This window comes from Colias eurytheme, chromosome 14 (genome assembly GCF_061535395.1).
Source record: "Colias eurytheme isolate Ceu_HAF_F1 chromosome 14, ilColEury1 Martin Lab GWU primary, whole genome shotgun sequence".
NCBI classification, from domain to species: Eukaryota; Metazoa; Arthropoda; class Insecta; order Lepidoptera; family Pieridae; genus Colias; species Colias eurytheme.
In genome coordinates this window covers 1,073,030-1,095,703 of record NC_142993.1, presented here as the reverse complement: position 1 = coordinate 1,095,703, position 22,674 = coordinate 1,073,030, and the positions used below count along the sequence as shown (strand labels likewise).

The 22,674-nt window shown below is 32.8% G+C and overlaps 5 protein-coding genes and 1 long non-coding RNA gene across 6 annotated transcripts; 4 read left to right on the top strand and 2 right to left on the bottom strand.

Annotated features, from left to right (window-relative positions):
- The first annotated feature begins 1,213 nt into the window (after nucleotides 1-1,213).
- LOC149902687 (uncharacterized) lies at nucleotides 1,214-6,523 on the top strand. Its single transcript, XM_090109648.1, has 4 exons — nucleotides 1,214-1,748; nucleotides 4,325-5,169; nucleotides 5,738-5,873; nucleotides 6,172-6,523. Exons 1-4 carry the CDS (start codon nucleotides 1,289-1,291, stop codon nucleotides 6,456-6,458), a joined length of 1,728 nt encoding a protein of 575 aa, XP_089965774.1. The 5' UTR covers nucleotides 1,214-1,288; the 3' UTR covers nucleotides 6,459-6,523.
- Nucleotides 6,524-7,726: 1,203 nt separating this feature from the next.
- LOC149902686 (SCY1-like protein 2) lies at nucleotides 7,727-12,484 on the bottom strand. The gene is made up of 6 exons (XM_090109435.1): nucleotides 12,276-12,484; nucleotides 11,372-12,207; nucleotides 10,529-11,201; nucleotides 9,998-10,217; nucleotides 9,723-9,899; nucleotides 7,727-9,345 (listed from the first exon to the last, which is right to left on the bottom strand). The coding sequence occupies exons 1-6, from the start codon at nucleotides 12,400-12,402 to the stop codon at nucleotides 8,616-8,618; spliced, it is 2,763 nt and encodes a 920-aa protein (XP_089965561.1). The 5' UTR covers nucleotides 12,403-12,484; the 3' UTR covers nucleotides 7,727-8,615.
- A 1,254-nt stretch (nucleotides 12,485-13,738) lies between these two features.
- On the top strand, nucleotides 13,739-14,503 carry amrt (TM2 domain-containing protein 2 amaretto). The gene has a single exon (XM_090109454.1). It carries the CDS (start codon nucleotides 13,845-13,847, stop codon nucleotides 14,382-14,384), a length of 540 nt encoding a protein of 179 aa, XP_089965580.1. The 5' UTR covers nucleotides 13,739-13,844; the 3' UTR covers nucleotides 14,385-14,503.
- A 653-nt stretch (nucleotides 14,504-15,156) lies between these two features.
- On the bottom strand, nucleotides 15,157-17,070 carry RpS13 (ribosomal protein S13). Its single transcript, XM_090109580.1, has 3 exons — nucleotides 16,920-17,070; nucleotides 16,640-16,767; nucleotides 15,157-15,483 (listed from the first exon to the last, which is right to left on the bottom strand). Exons 1-3 carry the CDS (start codon nucleotides 16,940-16,942, stop codon nucleotides 15,179-15,181), a joined length of 456 nt encoding a protein of 151 aa, XP_089965706.1. The 5' UTR covers nucleotides 16,943-17,070; the 3' UTR covers nucleotides 15,157-15,178.
- Nucleotides 17,071-18,716: 1,646 nt separating this feature from the next.
- Nucleotides 18,717-19,618, top strand: LOC149902683 (uncharacterized). The gene is made up of 2 exons (XR_016457460.1): nucleotides 18,717-18,999; nucleotides 19,428-19,618. It is a non-coding gene; the product is annotated as an uncharacterized LOC149902683 (long non-coding RNA).
- A 1,436-nt stretch (nucleotides 19,619-21,054) lies between these two features.
- Nucleotides 21,055-21,639, top strand: ND-B15 (NADH dehydrogenase (ubiquinone) B15 subunit). Its single transcript, XM_090109392.1, has 2 exons — nucleotides 21,055-21,279; nucleotides 21,357-21,639. Exons 1-2 carry the CDS (start codon nucleotides 21,142-21,144, stop codon nucleotides 21,567-21,569), a joined length of 351 nt encoding a protein of 116 aa, XP_089965518.1. The 5' UTR covers nucleotides 21,055-21,141; the 3' UTR covers nucleotides 21,570-21,639.
- The last annotated feature ends 1,035 nt before the right edge of the window (nucleotides 21,640-22,674 follow it).

Here is a 22,674-nt window from a genome sequence, read left to right as displayed (position 1 = left end):
AGGAGGTAAATATAGAGTAAATAAATATTTTTAAAAATGTATTTTTTTGTACTTTTTGCAGTACCTAACAATTTTTCATTATTTTTAAATGAATTATATGAATCCAAACATTCCAAATCTAAATTTATATATTTCGAGAGCTCATTTTTAATTAATTTTTAATGAAGCTCGGTTTCACTCTTCCCGCCACTTCACATTCATGACCGAAAAGACTCTTTCAGTAAATGCTGAAGTGGCGGGAACAGAGAGTATATAGCTAATCATTTTTTTAAACGAACAAATTCGTCAAGATATTTTTTTTTAATAAATTGCCATTTTTCTGCAGTGGACTTTTGCATAAAATCTGTGTTATTCAACAATTCGCCTTGGAGTTCTTTTAAAATAATAACTTCTGAATATAAACTGTCCATGTGTACAAGGTTGATCCAAAAGTAATGATAATTGGGATTTCCTGTGTACATAAAAATATAAAAAAACTGTTTCTTGCTTGCTCATGTACTCACTGAGTTATCACAAAAAAATCATATCAATAGGCCACGTTTCCAAGTATTTACATTAATTTCTGTTGGCAACACTAATCTGCTGTACGTCCGCGCTATTCACTGTCCATCTGCACGACGTTCGCGGTGGTGGGGGTGCTTGCTGGATGAAAAGTGGTCGTGCACATCCAGCAAGATAATAATAATAATTATTGACGTACGTCAACGCTATTCACTGTCGTTTTGCGTCGTGCATCGTGTATGACCTTGGCGGGACGTACGTCAAGATGGACCGTAAATAAAACGCTTAACAAAAGTTACTTAATGATCTAAGGGTAAATTAGACCATGATTAGACCCTATCACAAAAATCTAAATTAAGAAATTAAATTTAATGGGAAAAATAAAGATAAAATATGCACGCCTCGTATCTTTCGTATTGAATGAGTGATTTTAGCTGAAGTTTAATAATGGTAGTTGAAGAAACTAAATGGGTTTATTAATTTAAAACTAATTAGTTTGTTATCTAATTCATGGAACTATGATAGCTGTTCATTGTTGTATGAAACATAATGGAAATTGGAAACACATTCGAATGTATTTCTAAATAACTTTTTTAACGCACGCTCATGTTGTGCCATAAATTTAAACAATTTTTTGCAACTTTTTATGTACTGACAACACTAAACTGGCGGCAATTCGAAAAATATAGAACATTTGATTACGACTGAAGATAATGATAAGATAACAACACCTACTCAGAGATAAAGTGTTACCCAGATTTATTTTAGTCATGAAGTTATTGTGAAAATGGAGGAAACCAGGAACAGGCCAGAAAGACGGGAGAGGGTGGAAGACCTTCATTTGGACAGGGTGGTGGCATCACAACCAGAAATAGGACCTACACCTCCTGACGGTGGTTATGGATGGTTGATATTGTTCGCTGCAGTGATATACAATGTTACTGCACCAACCTTATTGTTGCTATATGGATTAGTGATTTTGAAATCACTGCGGGAAGAAGATCATGAAGAGGGTGAACGATTACGTATTTGGGATTTAGATACCGCCTTAGTGCCAGTTATTTTCACTGTAATACGTTTGTTATTAGAGTCATGGTGTAGGGCAGTGGCGAAGACGTTTAACATGCCGCGTTTTACAGCACTGTCTGGATTGTGTATGACCGTGGCTGGTGTTCTATTGTCAAGTTACGCGACCAGTATCTATTCTAATGACCACATTGTGAATATATTTGCAGGGATACTAATTGGTAAGTAAATAATAACACTGACTTACAAATAAATAATCACAGTTATTCTGGTTGAATTTATCAAAATCTGTTGATCCGTTTCACGGTTTACAGATAAGACATGAAATTATTTAAATATGTTTTGTAATTAGGGGACTTAATCCATTTAACTGGTGATGATGTTATTTTCCTTTACTTATTTGTTCCTGCCTCATAAAAATGTAAAATAATTTAATACGGTTATCGCAAAAACTGTTTAAAATAAAACAATGAGATCAAGGTGTTAAATATTACGTGAAAAGTCATTGAATAGACTTCAATAGTATCATTTGCGGCTTTGTTATTGAAGGTCACGACACAATAAATAAATGACAAAATCGTTATTTACTTAACTTATTACTTGCAATATGTTTCCGTAAATTAGTTCTAATACTAAAATTACTTTTACATTGTTAAATCTCATTTCATATGTATGTAGTACATTTTGGTACATTCTTCGTACATAATAATGACAAAGAAACTATTACGCATTCTGATAATTTTTCTACGATGTTAACTTTTTAGTAGGGGAGACCGGGGTTCGACGTTCCGATTTTGGAGTCGGAGGCAATATAAATGTAATAGAAATGTTTAAAATCAACGATTCCTATATAAAATGGTGTATAATTTATCCTTGTTTCAAATTGTAAACTTAAGTTCTTTGAAATAAGCATATATTATTGCTCAGGATATTTTTTCTGAAAAAAGTCGACAAGGAACAACACGCCCCACAAAGGGGCTGGTTGTTCCTCAGCTGAGGTAAGTTGTTCCGCTTATCAACTCCAGTCCCTAATTATGTAGTATTAGTTGGAAAGGTATTATATAAAATAAATTAGGTGTATAATTGAATATTCATTACAGTTTTATTTAGAAAAGTACAAAATCTTAATGTTCTTTACAAACTTTTCAACAAAATTAAAAAATGTAATGAACATAACTGCAAACATATAATAATAACAAGTGTAGTTGAACCTTATTAATAGATTTAAGAGTAATAAACATTTTTGATATTACTCAACCAACTTTGACAAACGTTTGCTTGTAAAAAAAAACAAAATTATTTATTTTAATGAAAACACAAAAATAACAAAGTTTAACATTTCGAGCTATAGTTTCTTAATTCAGTCTTATAGCAATGACTTTACTGAGATCAATAATCTAAACTTATAACCTACTCTGGAAAAACAGATCCATTTCAGTTACTTAACAATAATATTCAGAGTCGTCGTCAGAATTACAATTTTGACAAACATAAGAACGAACATCTTCAGATTTCAGGCATTTTGAATGAGCCCAATTCTTACACATGACGCATTCAATCCATTGTTCACCTGATCGTGAGTTGGAATATAAATTGCAATATATTAGACAATACCATTCCATGGTCTCTTGTCTCTTCTTCACTATTACTTCCATGATTATCTTCTTGCAGTAGTTTCCTTTTCACATTTTCTTTAACATTTGCGGATTTACTTGCCAATTTATAATTTCGCTTGTTTTTACCAGTTACTTTATTCTTTCTGACTCTTTTTTCAACTTCGTTCGTCTTTATTTTACTATTGCTCTTTACTTTCTTTTCTTCAGCCAAAGCATTCTTTTCAGGCGTATCTGTCAGTATCGCTGATTTTCTTATTCGTCGCTTAGTTGTTACACACGATCTTGGCGGTGCTTTTGGTAAAGGTTTAATTGCTTCAGGCTCAAAAGCTCAAATTAAACCTTGCCCCGTTCGGTTTTTCGGTTATAGTTTCTCATCCTAAAAGAAAGTTTTAATTTTATTATTAACGTGTTCGTTACGGGGCAGGTTGTTCCGCGGAACAACTAGCCCCCCACCAGAGGAACTTAGAACCCCAAATTTCATTTTCTAAAGTAACATCCAATTATGATAGAATACCTTTGAAAAAGCCAAAAACGATACTAAAAAGTTAATCACTATAGTTTGCTCGACAGATAATAGCAAGTAACACACAAATAGCTAGAAAATTGATTGAAATAGACCAAAAAGTATGATGACGAAAAAATTTACTTACGTGATGTTTGAGTGTCACCAATCGACTACCACGCTAACACGCGTGCAGACCGTCACTAAAATGACTGACGAAAATGCGCGATGATAAGATGTTTCGCGATGCACTTCACACTTATTGCTATCTCTTTTCTTGGCGGAGCTATTTCAATCGGAACAACCTACCCCCGGCACTTTGAACCCCGGCCTCCCCTATTTGAAGGAAAATATTTCAAAAACCTTGTGCCTTGACCTTGTTTAGAGACAACTAAACAAACCTGTTTTAGTCTGTGATTATTATTATTAATTTATTTTCATTAAAATAATATATTGTGTAAAACCAAGGTCGACTTCGTAGATGATTCTATTATACCAACGTACCTACATTTGAATATGAGTACCTACCTAATAAAAATAAAATATAGCAGACTATGAAGCTTATCTACTTTATTGCTACCCATAACTTTCTAATTAAATATGCGCCCTATCGAAATAACGCAACACTCACGATCAATTTATAATTTTTAAAAGTATTAATGAAAAATAATATTTTCAGGTATCGGTTGCGCATTGACCGGCCAACAGACAGACTTGATTATCACACACTACTTCCGAGAAAGGCTGACTATAGCTCAGCGCATAATCAAGGTGGCACCTGTGATAGGAAATGTCCTTATGCCGCTACTGATTGGCTATCTCTGCACCATTTACTCAAGCGAAATAGTCGTCATGATATTTGGAGCTATAATAATGCAAAATTGCGTGTTCCTAGCTTCGTATACAAGACCCGTATACATAGAAAGGGTGATACGTACTACATATAACATGATACGCGATGGGGCTGAAGATGACGATGAAGTTATATTTTCCAACCAAACAGAGACAGTAACTAGAACTAATCCCGTAGCAACACAAGACGAAGATGCTAACGACGTTGTAGTATTCAAATCCAGAGAAAACGCTAGAGAGATAATGGATCCCAATGTTGAAAGTGGGCAGAGTAGATTCTCATCAGATTTCAGCGCAATGTTCGATAGTTCAAGGTCCAACAGATTTTCGTCAGATTTCGGAGCATTGGACATTACCAGTTACAGTCGTATAAGTGGGTATCAAGAGTTGGAGAGTATAGATAGAGAGTCTCAACCTCAGCCTTTGTATCGAGAGACTACGGTGAACGCACCATCTAATGGTCTAGTGTTTGCTGCAGAAGTAACGCCAGGTACTGCAAGGCGTACTGCGTTCTTGAAGAAGAACTTAATAACAGTGGCTAATATGCTGAAGGATGTGAACTTTTATCTGTACACGCTTCTACATTTGTGTACCACGTATAGTGTTCTAGTGTTAAGTGTTGTTTTCCCGCCGTTGATGTGGGAGCAGAATCCAAGTTTAAATGTTTGGACGGTGGGTATTATCTTATAAATCTCTTCCCTCTCGTTTATTTACTCATGAATATTTCGCAAACAATGCATCCAGGTTGTTTTTTCGAAACGTAGGATAATTTTATAATTTAATTTAATAATAGGCACCTACTCCGTGCACAGCGAACATGAAATGCCTTTACTAATTAACTTTCAAAATAATGTCGTTTCACAATGTTTTACCAACACAAAATAATTTGAGCTAATCTTCTTATATATAAAAATGAATCGCAAAATGTGTTGGTAAGCGCATAACTCGAGAACGGCTGAACCGATTTCGATAATTCTTTTTTTATTATATTATTCCTTGAAGTACGAGGATGGTTCTTATGTAGAGAAAACGTAAACATGTACCACGGGCGAAGCCGGGGCCCGGGGCGGACCGCTAGTTGATAATAATTTATTAAAATGAATAACATGATAACATCTTTGAAATAATAATTGCAAATTCCATTTCAATGAATTATAGGGTCTTCATTTTCTTCTTCGTCTTTATTCACCATTTGAAGCAAGCATAAATAGTTTAACAAATTAATTACATAATTTTTCAGATATCATCGTTAACATCCATAGCGCACGCAGCTGCTCTTATTTTTGTTATCCTTTGCGTCTTCTTGCCTGAGAATATAAACGAAAAGGCAAAATTGTGCACTGTATTTTGTGTATGCGGCGCAATCGGATTCTATGGTAAGTTGAGGCTTATTGAAAATATCTCATCTGTATAGTTATACAATTCAAATAAAATTTCAAAAATAAGTAAAACATTAAAAAATAACTTATAACATAAAACAAACTAACTAGCAAAATTTTTAATTAACAATGATAAAAGCGTCTAAATTCCAGCACTTTTTATCACTTAACTATTCAAATTTTTATTCGTAGATACACATTTACATTTTTAAATGTTTTCGTAAAAATTACTGATACAACTGGGAATTCCCTAATTCCATAGGGCATAGACAATAACAGGACATTTCATTTACAGGTGTTACCCTATCATCGAACAAAAACTACCTAGTAGTTTGGTGCATGTTTTCCAGTCTCGCCACTGCAACGTGCGGCGTTTTACAACAATCTTTATACAGTAGTACATTAAACGAATTTAGTACAACCGCTACAGTTACTACTGCAAATACTATAGTAGCATTTATTATAATGATTTGGGCCGTTTGTTACAGCTACACGTATCGCACGTGTTTCTTTATCGCTAGTCTTTTACAGACTGTCACGGCTGCCGTATTTTTAGTTGCGTCGTTTAGACGACGGAGGTAGTTTTAGATTTCTTGCGTAGATATGGAGTTATTAAAATTTATTTTTGACTAGCTTTCCGCCCACGTCATCCCGCCTCAATCTTAAACTTAACAAATTATATTACTGTATCTATCAAAATGCCATCAAAATCTGTTTCGTAATTTTAAAGATCTAAGCATACAGACACAGACGGCGGAAAGCGACTTTGTTTTATACTATGTAGTGATTTATGTTAAGTATAAGTTTAAGTTACCAATTTGAAATGTGCTGCATAGTGCAGTACAATTGAGGCTGCACACATCTAACTTATTATGCAATAGATGTAATATATTTTTTATTTATTTTAAAGATAATGTTATAGATATAAAACTAAAATATGCGTGGAATAATAATTTATTTATAAGAGATCATAGTTAATTGATGGATAAATAATGTACAAGCATAAATTCATAAGATACAGGAATAAAATTAAATTACATATATCATTGACATACAGTATGTAAAGTACCTAATAAATAATTATTAAAACTAGGCGGTAAAATAAGCTATAGTTATAAAAATATTTATACAAATTAAGTACGGTCTACATAAAATGTGAACCAAAATTTTGCTAATGAAATAAAATATGTTTTTATACAAAATTGTATTTTCTTCAATACCTACCTTAAACTTAAAACATTTTATAGCTAATTAAGCTAATATACATATATCTTTATAACTAAGTAGTACTTTACTACACACTTTAATAATACCATCGTCATGATAAAAATAACAACTTATACAGAAATCTTAATACATAACACCATGGACGTATAAAAAAGACGGACGGTATATCGCCTAAACATTGAGTAAAGCCTAGTAATGGCGGCGAAACATCCATATGTGTGTGTGCCATGTTGCCATGGCAACAGCTGTCCTGATGACAATGGCGGCTGTATTTTTTTTCTATAAATTTTGCCGTAATAATTTTGTCATTAAAACATAAAAGAAATAACTTGCTTCCCCGTGGAATGTAATCCCTTGTGTTTTGTTATTTAAAATTGTACTGTTGCGGCACCATTTAACCACACAAGACGGCATTTTAAATATTTTTTGTGAAACAGTGACGCAGTTAATCAGTCGGTAGTTCACGACGTAATGGCGGCCGACTAGCTTACTATGGTGAGAGTGTGTGCGTGTTTATTGTCTTTACACGATCGCTAGCTTACTATGGTGGCTTCACGTTGTTTGTTCGTAATACGGTGTCCGTCTTTTTTTATACGTCCATGCATAACACTATAATAATGATATTTTTGTACACATACATAATGATAGGAATGTAGTTTTCAATCATAGCAACATTACTTATTTTTTTTATGTTTAATGCAAAAATGATAAATTACTGAACGAATTTTATAAATACTTTCATAGACTTATAGTCTTTTATTACCACAAGGTCAAACCATATAAGCCAAGGCGAATTTAATTAAGTTATTAATTAAACATTGGAAATATAAACATTATGAGTGAGTGTAATTTACTTACAAACATAATTATAATTAATATCAATCCCACAAACTATATTTTGTTAAAAGTATCAAATCAGTTCCAAACTTCTAAGACTAAATATATTTATTTATGATATATAGATGATTGCGATCGAAAACATAAATATATAGCTTGACCGCAGTTGCTGTAGGGCAGTGTAGGTATGTGCGGTGAGGCGGGGAGCGGGTAAGAAAGAGCACGAGTGTGAAGTTAGAAAGAAACGGAACGGTCGGTACACATATACAGCCCTACAGCCAGCGCGGTCAAGCTATATCATGAATGTGGTGATAAATTCGAGAATAATTTAATGGCATTTTTTTCTGAGAACGGATGCAATGTACTAACATTCCGTCAAAATAAATAAAATAAATATATACGTTAATGTGAACATTTGTATGTGGGAATTTTAACGAATCATAAGGATGTTCAGGACGGACCAAGCCTTGTTTAAATTTGTATCAAATACATATTTTGTGGAAAAAGTTACGTAAAAAGAATCATGAGAAGGCGGCATGTATGTTCGCCAATATAATTTTAAAACTATATAATAAAAAGTAAATAAATAAATTATTAAAGGAGGACAGTAAAATAATAAATAAGCTTATTATATTGATAGCGGAAACTGGTATTCTCAACAAACGAACGGGTACACTAACCAAGTAAATCCATCATTTCACTGTTACTCAGTTTTTTAGGATTATTATTGCTATTACTATTATTTTGAGTTTGACTCGGTAATAGAGATTCGAAAGCCGACCAATCTTGTTTCATACTTTGATTCCCCGCCCATTTATTATTAAAATTACCACTTGGCGTATTATTATTCCAACCCGTACTTGGCGGTAAGGCCAATTGACTTTGAAAAGCGTAACCCATTGAATTATTAACCATATTACTATTACCAACTTGATTACTACCCAGATTACTACCCATTGTATTGATTGAATAATTGTTATTCATATTCATTGTATTAGCCATTGAATTATTACTCATATTACTACCAATTGTATTACCGATTGAATTATTAATCATACCACTGCCCATTGTATTACCGATTTGATTATTACCCAGATTACTACCCATCGTATTACCCATATTACTATTACCAGTATTACCCATTAGATTAATCGGATTCCTTCCCATTGGAAAACTATTATTATTCGGGCTGGTATTTCCCATTAGAGTACCACCCATATGTCCCATAGAATTATTATTTTGTGATGGGATTGGTTTTGCCAACTGAGTAAGATTGGATTGTAGGAGTGAGCTGGTTAAATCAATAGTTTGGGGTTGTGGTGGTGGGATCGGTTTGGGAGTGGTAATGGCCGTTGGTGGCGGTTGGCGGGAGAACTTTCGAGCTGTTTCTTGCTGTTGCGCTAGGCTGAAAAGAAATTGGTTACGTGAGTAAAACAAAGGATTTTTTTTTTACTTGTACAATTATAATACAGTAGATTGGAAGAGGGAGGTTAATATTCATTGATAATTAAGAGGGAGGTTAATATTAATTGATAATTGAGGTTAATATTTATTGATAAAAGTTTTGAGATTTTGAGTGACAATTGATCCTACAAATCAAAAGAAAAATCCTATTAGATTATTTCAGGTGTCATCATACGAAAGAAAGATTCAATTTGGAAAATCTATAATAAAGTATGACTTTAAAAAGATGTCTAGAGATATTTTATTCAGAATTACCTTTATCTTTACTATGTAATTACATAACATACAATTTTAACCAATCTTAACAAATCTACTCACCGCTGCTTATCCTCCATACTTAACGACACACTATCGCTAACAGTAGGCACTTCCTTCTCTACCGGCTTGCTAAACGAGAATGGATCTATACCGAGGCCAGAGAACATCTTGTCGATGTCCGTTTGTGGCCCCGGCGCTGATACAAGCGTGTCTGAAGTTAGCGCTTGTTCCATTACCCTGGTAAATAAATTAGTTGAAAATTGGTAAGAAGTTTCACTTCTGACACGTGTGCTCACGAGCACACACACATAAAAATATGTGTTACAAAAACTTACTTAGATTCATTCTGTATAGAATTCAATTGTTCCAACTTCGTTCTATGCTCCGCTTCAACTTTCGACACCATTTGCTTGACAAGTGATATTAGTGCGTTGAATTGATTTAAAGTGAGTCCGTTTTCCACACACAGTGGTATGAGGAATGGTAGCACTTTTGTAGCCATTACTTCTTTTGTGATCCCGAGTTTTTTGTGACTTAATGTTAATTTGTAGATGCCTGAAATTGAATTAGATAAGTTAAAATATGTATTTATTACTAGACCTGATTTTTACTACAACTTTATTATTGCATCACTATTCCACATTTATTATTATTTTCTTGAAGTATGTTATTTTGATAATAATATAAGATACAGTAGAAAATTTCTGTGAGTTTTAATTACTTATTTATATTAAAAAAAATCTCTATAATGTCTTTGTTGTATGTAAACTCAAACCTAGGAACTCTTACAATGCAAAATTTCAATCTAACAAGGCAATCAAAAGAACATATTTCACAATCTATCATTACATAAATAATGAACTTACCTAATATACCCATCAACACAGCCGGTTCTCTAGATGGAATCTGCGGCAAGAACGGAATAATTTCATCCAATACCAGCCACTTATCCAAATGTTCTAACAACTTTCCCAAACACAGCAAACAATTAACTCTCACAGACAAATAATTTGTGTGCAAACAAAGCTTTTTTATACGCGGCAACAATGCATTTTTCATAGCCGGATAATCAATTAGTGACGCAAATGTTGGCAATACTGATAAACACAATTCTTGTATTTGTTGTGCGTCAGATTCTAACGCTCTATACAGCATTGGAAGTATATCTGTTTTGACTTCTTCTCCTGGCGTGAGTTTTAACAATAACTCCATTTTTTGCATAAATATCAGCAATATTTGTATCGGTTCCTGAATTAACATCACTGGCTTTAATACGGGTAATATATATTTTATGTATTCTTCTTTAGTTGAGTTTTCCGCTATTAACAAAACATTAGGTAGTACAAACGGTACCATGGGTGGATTAACAAACTCTTTAGTTAGACATGGCAATATTCGGTAAATGCATATTCTGTGAGGCATTTTCTGGATAATTTGTGGAAGGCCTTTGTAGAACTGTGATTTTTGCAGATTATCCCATTGGAACAATGAATCTAAGTAGTTTAATGTTTTCACACCTACATCTTCAAAATAGGGTATCTGTAATTAAATAATTAAAACATATAGAACAAGCTGTTACATTATTATATCAGAATTAAAATGCTTTTACCCAGCTAAAATATGTATTATAAGTTATAACAATAAACTTTAACAATAATTGAAAATAAATATGCCTTTTTACATTTAAACTTAAAAATACTAAATGTTACCTTCAAAAACTGATGTGGATCTGGTCGCAACTCTGGTGTGATATTCAACATAAGCTTCACATATTCCCTCAAACCCTCCGCAACACACAACAACCTTGACGCTGGCAAGTTCCTCATTTCATTAGCGAACCTTTTAAATTTGGTATAATCTCCAGTAATGTTGCCAAGTGTCTGATGCCCTGTACTGTGTAAAGCATAGACAAGCATGCCCATAGAGTAAATGTCACTTGCAGGGGAATGAGATGCAGATAATATATTCTCTGGTGCCAAATAATCCAGACTTGGCTGTGTTAAAGCTGGCATTGCTTGGCAATACTCATTGAACGGCCAATAAGGTGCAGCCCCTGGAGGACTCTGGTTCGACACACAGAAATCGAAACCAAATATTTTCCAAGCACCTTGCTGGTTCACTACTATTGATTCTGGACATATGTTCTGGTGCAGAAGCTTAACGTCATTGTGTAAGAATGCTAAGCCCTCAGCTATTTGCATGAGACCATATTTAATCTCAACTTCATAGAGCTTATAGTTGACTAGGTGGCTAGGTATAGGTTGTGGCATGTTTTCTGTGTTCCCTAATATATTAGCCAGACTGGCAAACACTGGTTCTGTAGCAAATGCTAAACTCTCTCTGCTCTCTTCTAAACTGTGTTGCACTGTTAATATTTGTGGGTGCCGCAACTTCGTCAATTGTATGATCCCACGTTTTAAAATGTCCAGCATTATATCTCTGTCTGCTTTTGACCATCTGTCCAATTGTTTCTTTTCAAACACGAATATTGATGCTTCCTGCTTTGTCGATTTCTTATAGCCTTTATATACTTTCCATAATAAGCCTAAAAACGAAACATAGTTAAATCTATTGTTCAATACATCTATGTTTAGTATTTATATTTACATTTACCTGGTCCAGCGCTCGCGATAAACTGAGTTGCTTCGAATTCTCGTGTTACTGGATTTCCTGGTAGTACACCCGATAACTGCGATACTGTACTTGTCACAGATGAATAGAACTTATTAAACACCTCCATGATTACAACAGTATTTCAAATTTTAAGAAACAATGAAAACATTACAGGAAATTATAGACATGAATACAAGTCCGAAAGAGGATCGAAATCTCAAAATGTCAAATCAATTAAAATGACAGTTGACAATTATGCAAAAGTTCGGAAATTTAATTGCATGTTCTATATATTAGTGTAAATAATCAATCAATAAATCTTAGCTAATTGTTACTAAATATACATTATTTAATATAGATTGACACGTTTCAATAGAAAGTGAATACTAATCCTTGACTTCTTATCTTCTTTCATTCCACAGTTTCATTCTTTGTAAATCTTTAAATATTTTGCACTAGCCAACTTTTGTAAATTGTGTCATATATGATGGTGGCAGTACACATGGGCCCAACGTGTTGGGCCAACGGGTTGGGCCAACGTGTAGAGAGCTACTTGGCGGTATGTTGGCTTCATTAGCCTAGTTGGCGCCAATATCGGCAGGCCAACCGAATGTTGTCGGTTTTTTGTGCACACATCAAAGGATCTTGGCGCGCTCCGCAAACAGCGTTCACACGTTGGTGTCTTGTTCAGTTTGTTATTACGCGTCAGCGGAGACAGTATAGTTGCGCGTCAATTGAAATTTACGTTTAACCATGTTCCGATAGCGATGGAGGCCCGAGGCGCCGATGTGGACAAGCAATGAGGTTTTACAATTCGTAGAATTGTATCGACATGAAGAATAATTTGGAATCCACGGCATGAACTACACAAAAATAAAAACCAATCTCAATAAATTCGATGTTTTATTTTCTATTTATTATATTATTCTAGATGTTTTTCTTATCTCACTTTCATACAATGCGATAAAAAAAATGAATATATTTATAAAATGAGTAAAATAGTATTAAAAAGTTACTTATTCTTAAAAATTAAATAACAATATACAATGAGCAAGGTTTTGATCAAATTGTGCTTTATTACATAAATAATATTATCATTTAATATAATAATATTATATATAATCTTTAAAGTTTCGTTTAATAGGTAATTAAAATTAAATTAAGTGTAAAATGTACACATTTTGAACATTTGAAAAAATCTTAACATAATAATGTTTTATTTATACAGAAATAAAAAAAAGGACAATAAAGATTGGAAAATGGTATCATCGCAGACGGCAGAGTACACTCATTGTTATTGATGCACATGTACGTAATAATTAAACGCACTGTATAAATAAATTGCCGCGGCTGCAAGAACTTCTACGGACTACGTCCATCCTTGAAGCGCCAATGCAGAATGATCAGTTTTTCCCAACACGTTGGCCCAACGCCTTGGCCCCATGTGTACTGCCGCTATGACGTTGACATGTTATTGATATATCAAAAATTGCTTACAAATTTGCTTTCAGAAAGTAAAATAAAGTTTTGTTAAATTATTCGCAATGATAATATATAGAGATTAAAATTATGCATTCGCATCATTTCATATTAGTTCTCATACCATTATTTACTATTTGTGTGGCTGAGAGCGACCCATATTCAAAAGAACCATACCGCCCACTGGGACCTTTGGTTAAATGTAGTTTTTTACCTTTAGAATTTCTCGACTGTGATGAGCCTGTCGATCATAAAGGTAATGAAACAGCGAAGAAAGCAGTGAAACATGGCTGTGTCAAATTCGGCGGCGTTAGATACGAGGATGTTGAGAAAACAAAAGTACAGTGCAAAGCCCTCGATGGAATCGAGTGTCATGGAAGCAGAAGTTTTCTTCGTGACGGCTTTCCCTGTGTTAGATATTCCGGTCACTACTTTACTACGACTTTAATATACAGTATTCTGCTTGGTTTTCTTGGCATGGACAGATTTTGCCTGGGACAAACTGGTACAGCTGTAGGAAAACTGTTAACTTTGGGTGGTCTTGGCATTTGGTGGATTGTGGATGTCGTGCTATTAATAACTAATAATTTACACCCTGAAGATGGTAGTAATTGGAATCCTTACGTTTAAGAAAGTCCTAAATGCTATGATATGATAGATAAAGAAACAATTGTATATTATGTCAAATCTATATTAGATTTATATGCTTTCTCTCATGTTTTGATTATTATAAGAAAAAATATTGAAAAGTAATATTATGTGAATATATTGTAATAAATCATGTTTATGAATAAATATTATGTTATATTTGATATTTTTATCTTTCATTTATTGATCTTGCTGAGATTTTTCTTCGTGTGACAGTCCTTTATCATTCTAGTAACTTATATCTCATCAGTCTGTATGTAAGCAAAACATATTTTGTTATTAAAATTTTATTGATTCTGAAAAATAGTGAGATAAATGGTGTAAATAGGTAAATAGTCATGGACAAGAATATCAATATCTTTAATTGAATTACACTATTATTATATCTGCCACAATTGTTCAATGGTCTATTTTCATTATTGATTGAAATGTTTAATCATTTACACATAAATAAATACATCAATACATTAATACATCAGCTTATCATTAAAATAATTTCATCAAAATTTTAGTAACAGATGATAATGTACTAATTTTTAGTCTAAATTTTATCTTGTTTTGAAACTCAGAAAATATTCAATTGAAATAAGTGAAGGAAAGCAGTACCTACATGAAATGTGTCAGATAAAAGAGGTCTATATTTTCAGAACAAAACTACCTAAACAATTAAATGCATTTGATTATAAATATAATAGAAAAAGCTGTCATTTATCAACTTTGATTCCTCACTGATAGTTTAAAATAAAACACCAAGTGTATTTAAGAAATTTATTAACTTAAGCCACTAAGGCAGACGCCGTGCTCGACTCATATTTCCAGTTGGGAGGCAGCACACTCTTTGTCTTATAGTAACGAGCGAGTCTGTGAATTCTTGACTCGACCAGAATCAGCCTGAACTTGCTGTCCTTGTCCTTCCTGTTGCGTTCCAAGTGCTTCCTCATGGCGACAGCTTTCTTGATCAGGTAGTAGAGATCCTCGGGTAGATCCGGAGCGAGTCCCATAGCCTTCATAATACGGAGGATCTTCTTGCCTGTGACAAATCTGACTTGTGCCACTCCGTGGGAATCCCTGAGCATGACACCTGGAATTGTAAATGTTCTATTTAGTTTGTAATATGAGGATTGTGATGTGATAGGTAGGTAGTTTTAAAAAATGACATTTCTTGGTTTGGTAATGATAATTATTATTTGTCAGATATTTGAAAAATTAAAATTAAATTTACAGATGTTAAGATAAGGGTAACATGTACATCCTGTAGAGAAAATGTGTTAAAAGACATTTAAGTTTACAAATGTCTAACAATAACAATTACATACAATATTGGGTGTTTTTAGAAAACTGGTAAAATAGGGTTAATAACACCTCTATCAAATTGTTAATAAAATCTTTTAAATTATGAGATAAACATAATGTCTTATTAGATTACATTTTACAATGACTAAAGACAGTTACTATACAGTAACTATTATTTGCTTACACTAGTAAATGCTTCTAATAGTACTCATAGAAGTAATAACCATTACCATAATTGCAAAAAAATGTAAATGTAAAGGTAATGAAATATTATCATTAGATCACAGATGTGATATTTAAAAGCTTCTTGTAATTTGCAGGTTTTAGAAGCTTGTTATAAGCCACTTCCAAACAATACTACACTGTTTCATCAAAGTTCATATATATTAATGAAATAATCATAATATTGTGATGCTTATTGCATCCTTTGCAACTAACTGTATCTAGGAATTTAGAGCTACACATAGTTTTTGATTTTTTTACACATTTAGTAATTTATTACACAAATCTTCCTATTAATGTATGTTTGTTGTTTTTTAAAACTACCATTTCTAATCTGTACATTATAAAGCAACAGCAGTAATACATATTGGAATACAGAGGTATAGAAGCTTATCAACAGACAAAATTTTAAAAAATAGTGTGGCTGATGTTTTTACTTGTAAAATTGGTGAAAGTTAATTTTTGGTGGTGCTATAGAATTATTTTACGTAATCTTTATAACTAGGTATGTTGCTTATTAAAAGACGACGGATGATTTTATAAATTTTGTCACCAGTACAATCTTACACACCTCATCGTTTAATTTCAAAGAAAATTTGTGTCGTTCGTATATAGGAAATCGAAATGTTAAACTTAGCGTGGAAAATATAATACAAATTAATTAAATCATAAATTATATGAATACCTAGTTATATACAGGAGGATTGACGGAATCTACTCACCAATTTGTGAGGGAGTAAGACCCTTCTTGCCGAACTTAAAAATGTGTTCCTTAACATCATCAGCGGTAGATTTTAACCAAGTTGGTACACTTCTGCGATAAGGCAGTGCTGATTGGGAGATACCCTTGCTGAAACACAAAAAATACACTCGTAAGGCATGCCATGTGTGCCAACATAGGTTATGTTTTCACCAAGTTTATTAAACCACTCGAAAAACTGAAACTTTGCTTTGCATGGTAGACTTATCATTTTACACGGTTTAAAAATCAAATAAAATTACCCAGGTGCGTGCATACGACCCATGGTTGCGGCTTTTTAGAAAATCGCCGATCTGACAACGACAACAAGGGGAATCAAAAAGATGGTTTCTTCTGCTCCCGGAAATGAACAAAACTGCTTTGTCTATGGTTTAGTGTTGTCGAATAGATTATACCGGTTTTTTGTTTATTTTACAGATTATTACAAGTTTTAATAATTAAATATCTAAAACTATTTCTTTTCAATAATAAAGTAAGCATTAGTTCTTTCTAGTCAATAGAAATTAAGTATGTTCTTACTATACTGAATATAAGCCTTAAATAATAAATAATTAATCATTCAATAAAAAACGAGCGCAGTTTCAACGTAATAGTATTATGTATAAGATTTTGATTAAGAAAGTCAGTGATTTTTTTTAATACGTTATTATATATTTAAAAGGTTGATATGACCATAAAGAACATCGATATTGATATCTGGGCAAGATGACTTCATCACACAGAACAGTAAAAACAAATAGAAGTGTGATGTGGGCGTGGCCCACGTGTCACAAGTGGTAAGATCACCTAACTTGCTCTCAGTTGTGCGCAGAAAAATATTCGAGTCGGTTGTCAGCTGTCAAACCTTTTTTCCATATTTATTCATTAATTAGGACGTGTTGTTCAGTATTAGAGTGCAAAAATGATAGCAGACGATATAATATCAGCAATGGAGGCATTTCATACCATCGGCAAGTCTTATTTTTATTTATTTTACATATATTTTATGTTATAACTTCGCTTGTCCTAATTTGTCAAAATTGTACACAAATATCTAGTCAAAATTAACCTTAACCTATAAGAAATTAGTACTATTATAGATTGAACAGCAAACAAGACTTTCTAGAATATTATTGCAATAAACAAACGAATGTCGGTTTAGTGATGCTTGTGGCGTATATCGACAGTATCGATACTTTAGAAAAGACAAACATTATAAATATTAAATTTTATTTTATTTTTCCTTAGCGTTCATTTGTCCAATTTATTTTATAGATTTCCCAAAGAGGCTTATTTAAAAGAGAAATGGATAAATGCAACGTGACGAGTTACGGGATTTCGAACAGCACTAAGCAGTCTAACAAAGGCCACCGTTACATCAAACCTACAGCAGTTCAAGATTTAAAATAATGCATATTTTCTGTTTGTATTTTGTAAATATAGATTTATAGTTTATACTATTCTATTCCGTTTTTTATTTAACAATAATAATATGAAAAGACGTACTTAGTAGTAATAAACATACTCCAAAATGTGACGCATTATACTATACTCATATAATAGAAAGAAATAAAAATGCACAAAAAAATATTTATTTGTGAATTATCGATAACAAGGCTGACATCCCTTAGAGCATAGCATCAGATAAATATCAACTTAATGTCATTAATGTTGAGTGACACAAATTTCAACCTTATCTCTATGTGTTGAGGTTCAAAGTTATATCTATCGAAAACTAACGCCCTCTGTTGTGGATTGTAGCTGAATGTTTTCGAATTTGGAATTTCTGAGCAATGAGAAACAAAACAGCTAAAATACCTAGGGATGTTATACTAAAATAAACCGTAACATGGTGCGTTAGGGTACATATTGAAATGCTGAATTTATAACCTAAGTCAGTTTCTACTCAAATTAATCTGTCCAATCAAAGACATAGTTTACTTGTAGTGTACTGTATAACTATCGGTTTAAATGTGTGGGTTTGGCGACACTGGTTTTCACTCAGAGGAATAAACCTATAGAGTTCTTATATTGAGACAGAACAAAATATATATTTTCTAATCTACTTACTCTTAGTCAATAACAGCATAAGTCAGATTGAGATAGCGATAGAGTATCTGCACTGTCTTCAAACGTAGCGCGCCGGCAGTCAGTTTGTTTTCCAACCAGCTGGTGGGCTCAGTGCGTCAAGTGTTTTTAACGAAATATTTAGAAAATATAAAGTGTATAGTGTTTCTTTTTATTTGTCAGTGTGCTAAAATGACTATTGTATGTTTAGCTACCGGCTATTACTAGTCGAATGGGAGTTTTGGATGAAAACAATGAAAAAATATCTTTCCATCGGTAAGTGATTTTCAGCAAATTGATAAATATTTATGTTCTAACCCTATTTGAAGGTTTTATCAAGCGCTTTTTTATAAGTTTATGTTGTAACTGTAACATTTACCCACTTTCTGGGGTTGTGGAATACAAAAGAATTAAATAATTTTTAAAAAATGTCACAATATTATCAAGTTTGGCATTTTGTTTACCACCGTAGTGTTGTAACACATCTAGCGTATATTATCGATTTATGACAAAAATCTATTTCATATTAACGTTGATTTATTTATTTTGTTTCTTATATCAGATTTATATGTAGTTGTTGTAGCAAATAATTGATGTAAATTTTCTACAGCAGGAAAATAAAAAATACCACGTTGTTTTATTTGATTTATCTGTTTAGTTTGTTGTTTCTCTTTTAGATTATTAATAAATTCATTTTGTTTTAGATTTCCAGAGCTAAATAAGAAATGGGTATAAAACATGAGACGTGTAGATTGGACGCCGTCGAAATTTGCTAGATTGTGTTCACTGCATTTCGAGCCTGCGTGTTATCAAGATGGATACTCTAGAAGAATTGTGCAATCTTACGCTTACGTTTTTTTTTGTTCCTTTAGATAATAAATACATTTGTGTGTGAGTGAATTTTTATTTGGAAATTTTTTTACACATTTACTTTAAATGTGTAACTATGTGAAAATTAAACGGTTGATTAAATGACAGTTCTCATAGATGAGAAACTACTATTGAAATACATATGTACTTAATATACATGCGTTTTCAAAGAAAAACCCGCATAGTTCCCATTCCTGTGGGATTTACGGGATCAAAAGTAAATTTTCCAAATTTCATTGTAATCGGTTTAGTAGTATTCGCGTGAAAGAGTAACAAACATCCATCCTCACAAACTTTCGCTTTATTAGTAGGATGTAAGGAAAATGTTTTCTTTAAGACTGTCCTTTTATGAACTTGTTAAAATTCATGCTGACTGTGCCTTTCTCCTCACTCCTTTAACTTTATTGATCTTTATTTTAAATTATGTAGTTATATTTCAAGTTTTAAAATTTATTTTAAAATATACTAGCTTTCCGCCCGCGTTTTTAAAGAAAATCCCGCACAGTTCCCGTTCACGTGGGATTTCCGGTATAAAACCTATCCTATGTGTGTATGTACAAAATTTCATTGTAATCGGTTCAGCAGTGAAAGAGAAAGTTATCCATTCTCGCATAATTTCGCATTTATTATATTCGTAGGATTAAACAAATAATGTATTCAACTGAAATTTATGATTAATTTTGTTTTTTTTATTATTTATTATTTCACGAAACCGTAAATGCAAAATGCATTCACGATTTTATCGATTGAAGCACATCCCATCACTATCACCTTCTATCTATATAAATACGTACCTATAGCACACCCCGGACACTCCATACAAAATGATCGTTTTGACAGTCACACTGTAGAGACTGCAAATGTGTGTGTTAACGCTTTATGGTTGGCACATTTGTGACTAGCGTAAAAAAAAATTCGCGTTTTTCTGATGAAATACACAATATCTAAAGAGTAAACAGCACAATATCTAACCATTTTCTACGAAAAACGATAATCACAAATCCAAAATAATAAAATTACTTTAAGTCAATTTGATTAATGTTGTCAATCTTCGTTGCGTATCGTCCTTGCAGAAAAATATGGCCCATTTTATGTCTGATCGCGCGGGGGTGAGGTAAGTTTAATTTTGGCGGGAGGCGGAGAGTGTCCGTTCTGTAGCGTTTAGCTACTATTATGTATTCTGTGCCTATAGTAAAAATGGTGCCATGACTATGTTGAAACGTAGCTTGTAGTCTATAGCTATCTCATTCTTTCTTACGACGTTTTCTTTAGATAGAGAGAAACAAATATATGTAAATTGTATACGCTCGATACAAGTACTCTATAGGTTTATTGCTCTGAGGGTTTTCATAGTAATATGACATTAAAGCACTTCTATATGTTTTTACTGTTCTGTGCTTCATCATCACCATATCATCACTAATCGAAACATTGTCAAACGTATTTGACACTTGCCTATTCCAAATGTCTTATGTCACGGTGACATTATTGTAAATAGCAAAAAGGCTGTATGGATTTTTAAAAGAACTCTATATAATTGGTGCTAAAATGGCCGAGAAATATGGAATATCGGAAGCCGAATTCAACCTCATCAAACAACAGGCTGCAAGGCGTGCTGAATTACGCCGTGAATTCTTAAAACAGAGAACAAACCCTTTCAAACATGCTGCGGAAGCTGGTTATGTTGTGAGTTTCATTACGTAATTTATTATTAAGCATTTTATTGAGATATATGAATAATTACTAACTTTTCTTCCTTTCAGTTCGACGAAGGACACCAAAGATTTATTTCTATGAAAGTTACGCAATTTGAACATTTTCAACCGAACCGCAGGAATGCTCTTTTTGGAATCGGAGCTATTGTGATCCCAATGTTTTTGTATGGATACATGATGCATAAAGAGCGCTCGGACCGCGAGGCGAAGGTCCGATCTGGAGAACTTCGTTATAGAGACAGGCTGTTCAAGCTCCAGTGAATTGCCATTCTGTTTAAATACGCTTAGATGTCGAAAAGTTTAATATAAATAAAATCAGTTGTTTATCTTATGTCTTCTATTATTTTCATTCAAGGAAAACTCAGTGTGTACACTTGTTGAGATGTTCTATATTCAAACAAATTTGACATTTTTTCTATTCTTAATTTATAAATTTGACATAATACACAAACTTTTGTCAGAAGTTATTATAATTCTGTCAATATAATTTAAATAAACATAAAAAAATGTGTGACTACGCTTTTTCTGATATTGAATGTAAAATAATCAAAGCTCAAATAGAGAGAAGAGCCAAATACAGGAAAGAGTTTTTGAAAATGAGAACTGATCCATGTAAACATAGTCAGGAAGCAGGATATGTTGTATGTATTAATTAATATTTAGCAGTCAACAGTATTCATTAATATTATGTACACTTATATTATGAAAAAATGAATTGCCAAATTCTGCTAATATTTTTTCGTGTTTGTCAACATCTTATCGGGCAGCAAGTTTTTTTTATCTAAAGATTTGATTCACCTTTGGTCGTACTGTAAGAAACTAGTGCTTAGTTACACGCACGCTTCGTTAAACAAGCAGACATTTAGAAAAATAAAAAAACTCACAAATTTCAACAATATAGGTTGTAAATGTTATGTAGATGGCTGTGGTGTGGCTGTGGCTTGTATAAATTGTTTTTTTTTTAGTAGATACCTACTTTAAATATAATCAAAGGAATATTTCAGTTCGACCCAGCCCTGCAGCGTTTTATGTCAATGAAAACATGTCAATATGAGTATTTCAAGCCAACCGTGGGTAACGCAGTTTGGGCAACATGTGCAGTCGTAATTCCTATGTTCACTTACGGATACCTTATCTATAAAAATCGTTCAGAAACCGAAGAAGCTATACGCAGCGGTAAACTTCGATATCGAGACAGACTTTTTAAGTTACGGTAGATTTTGAAAATAAATAAAAAGACATGTATTCACGTTTTATTGCTACAAGCGGATATTTAGATAACCAAGAAAAAATATTTAACCAATGTTTAAATGTGGAGGTTTTTATATAAGTTTGATAGTTTAATAATTAATTACATTTTTATCTG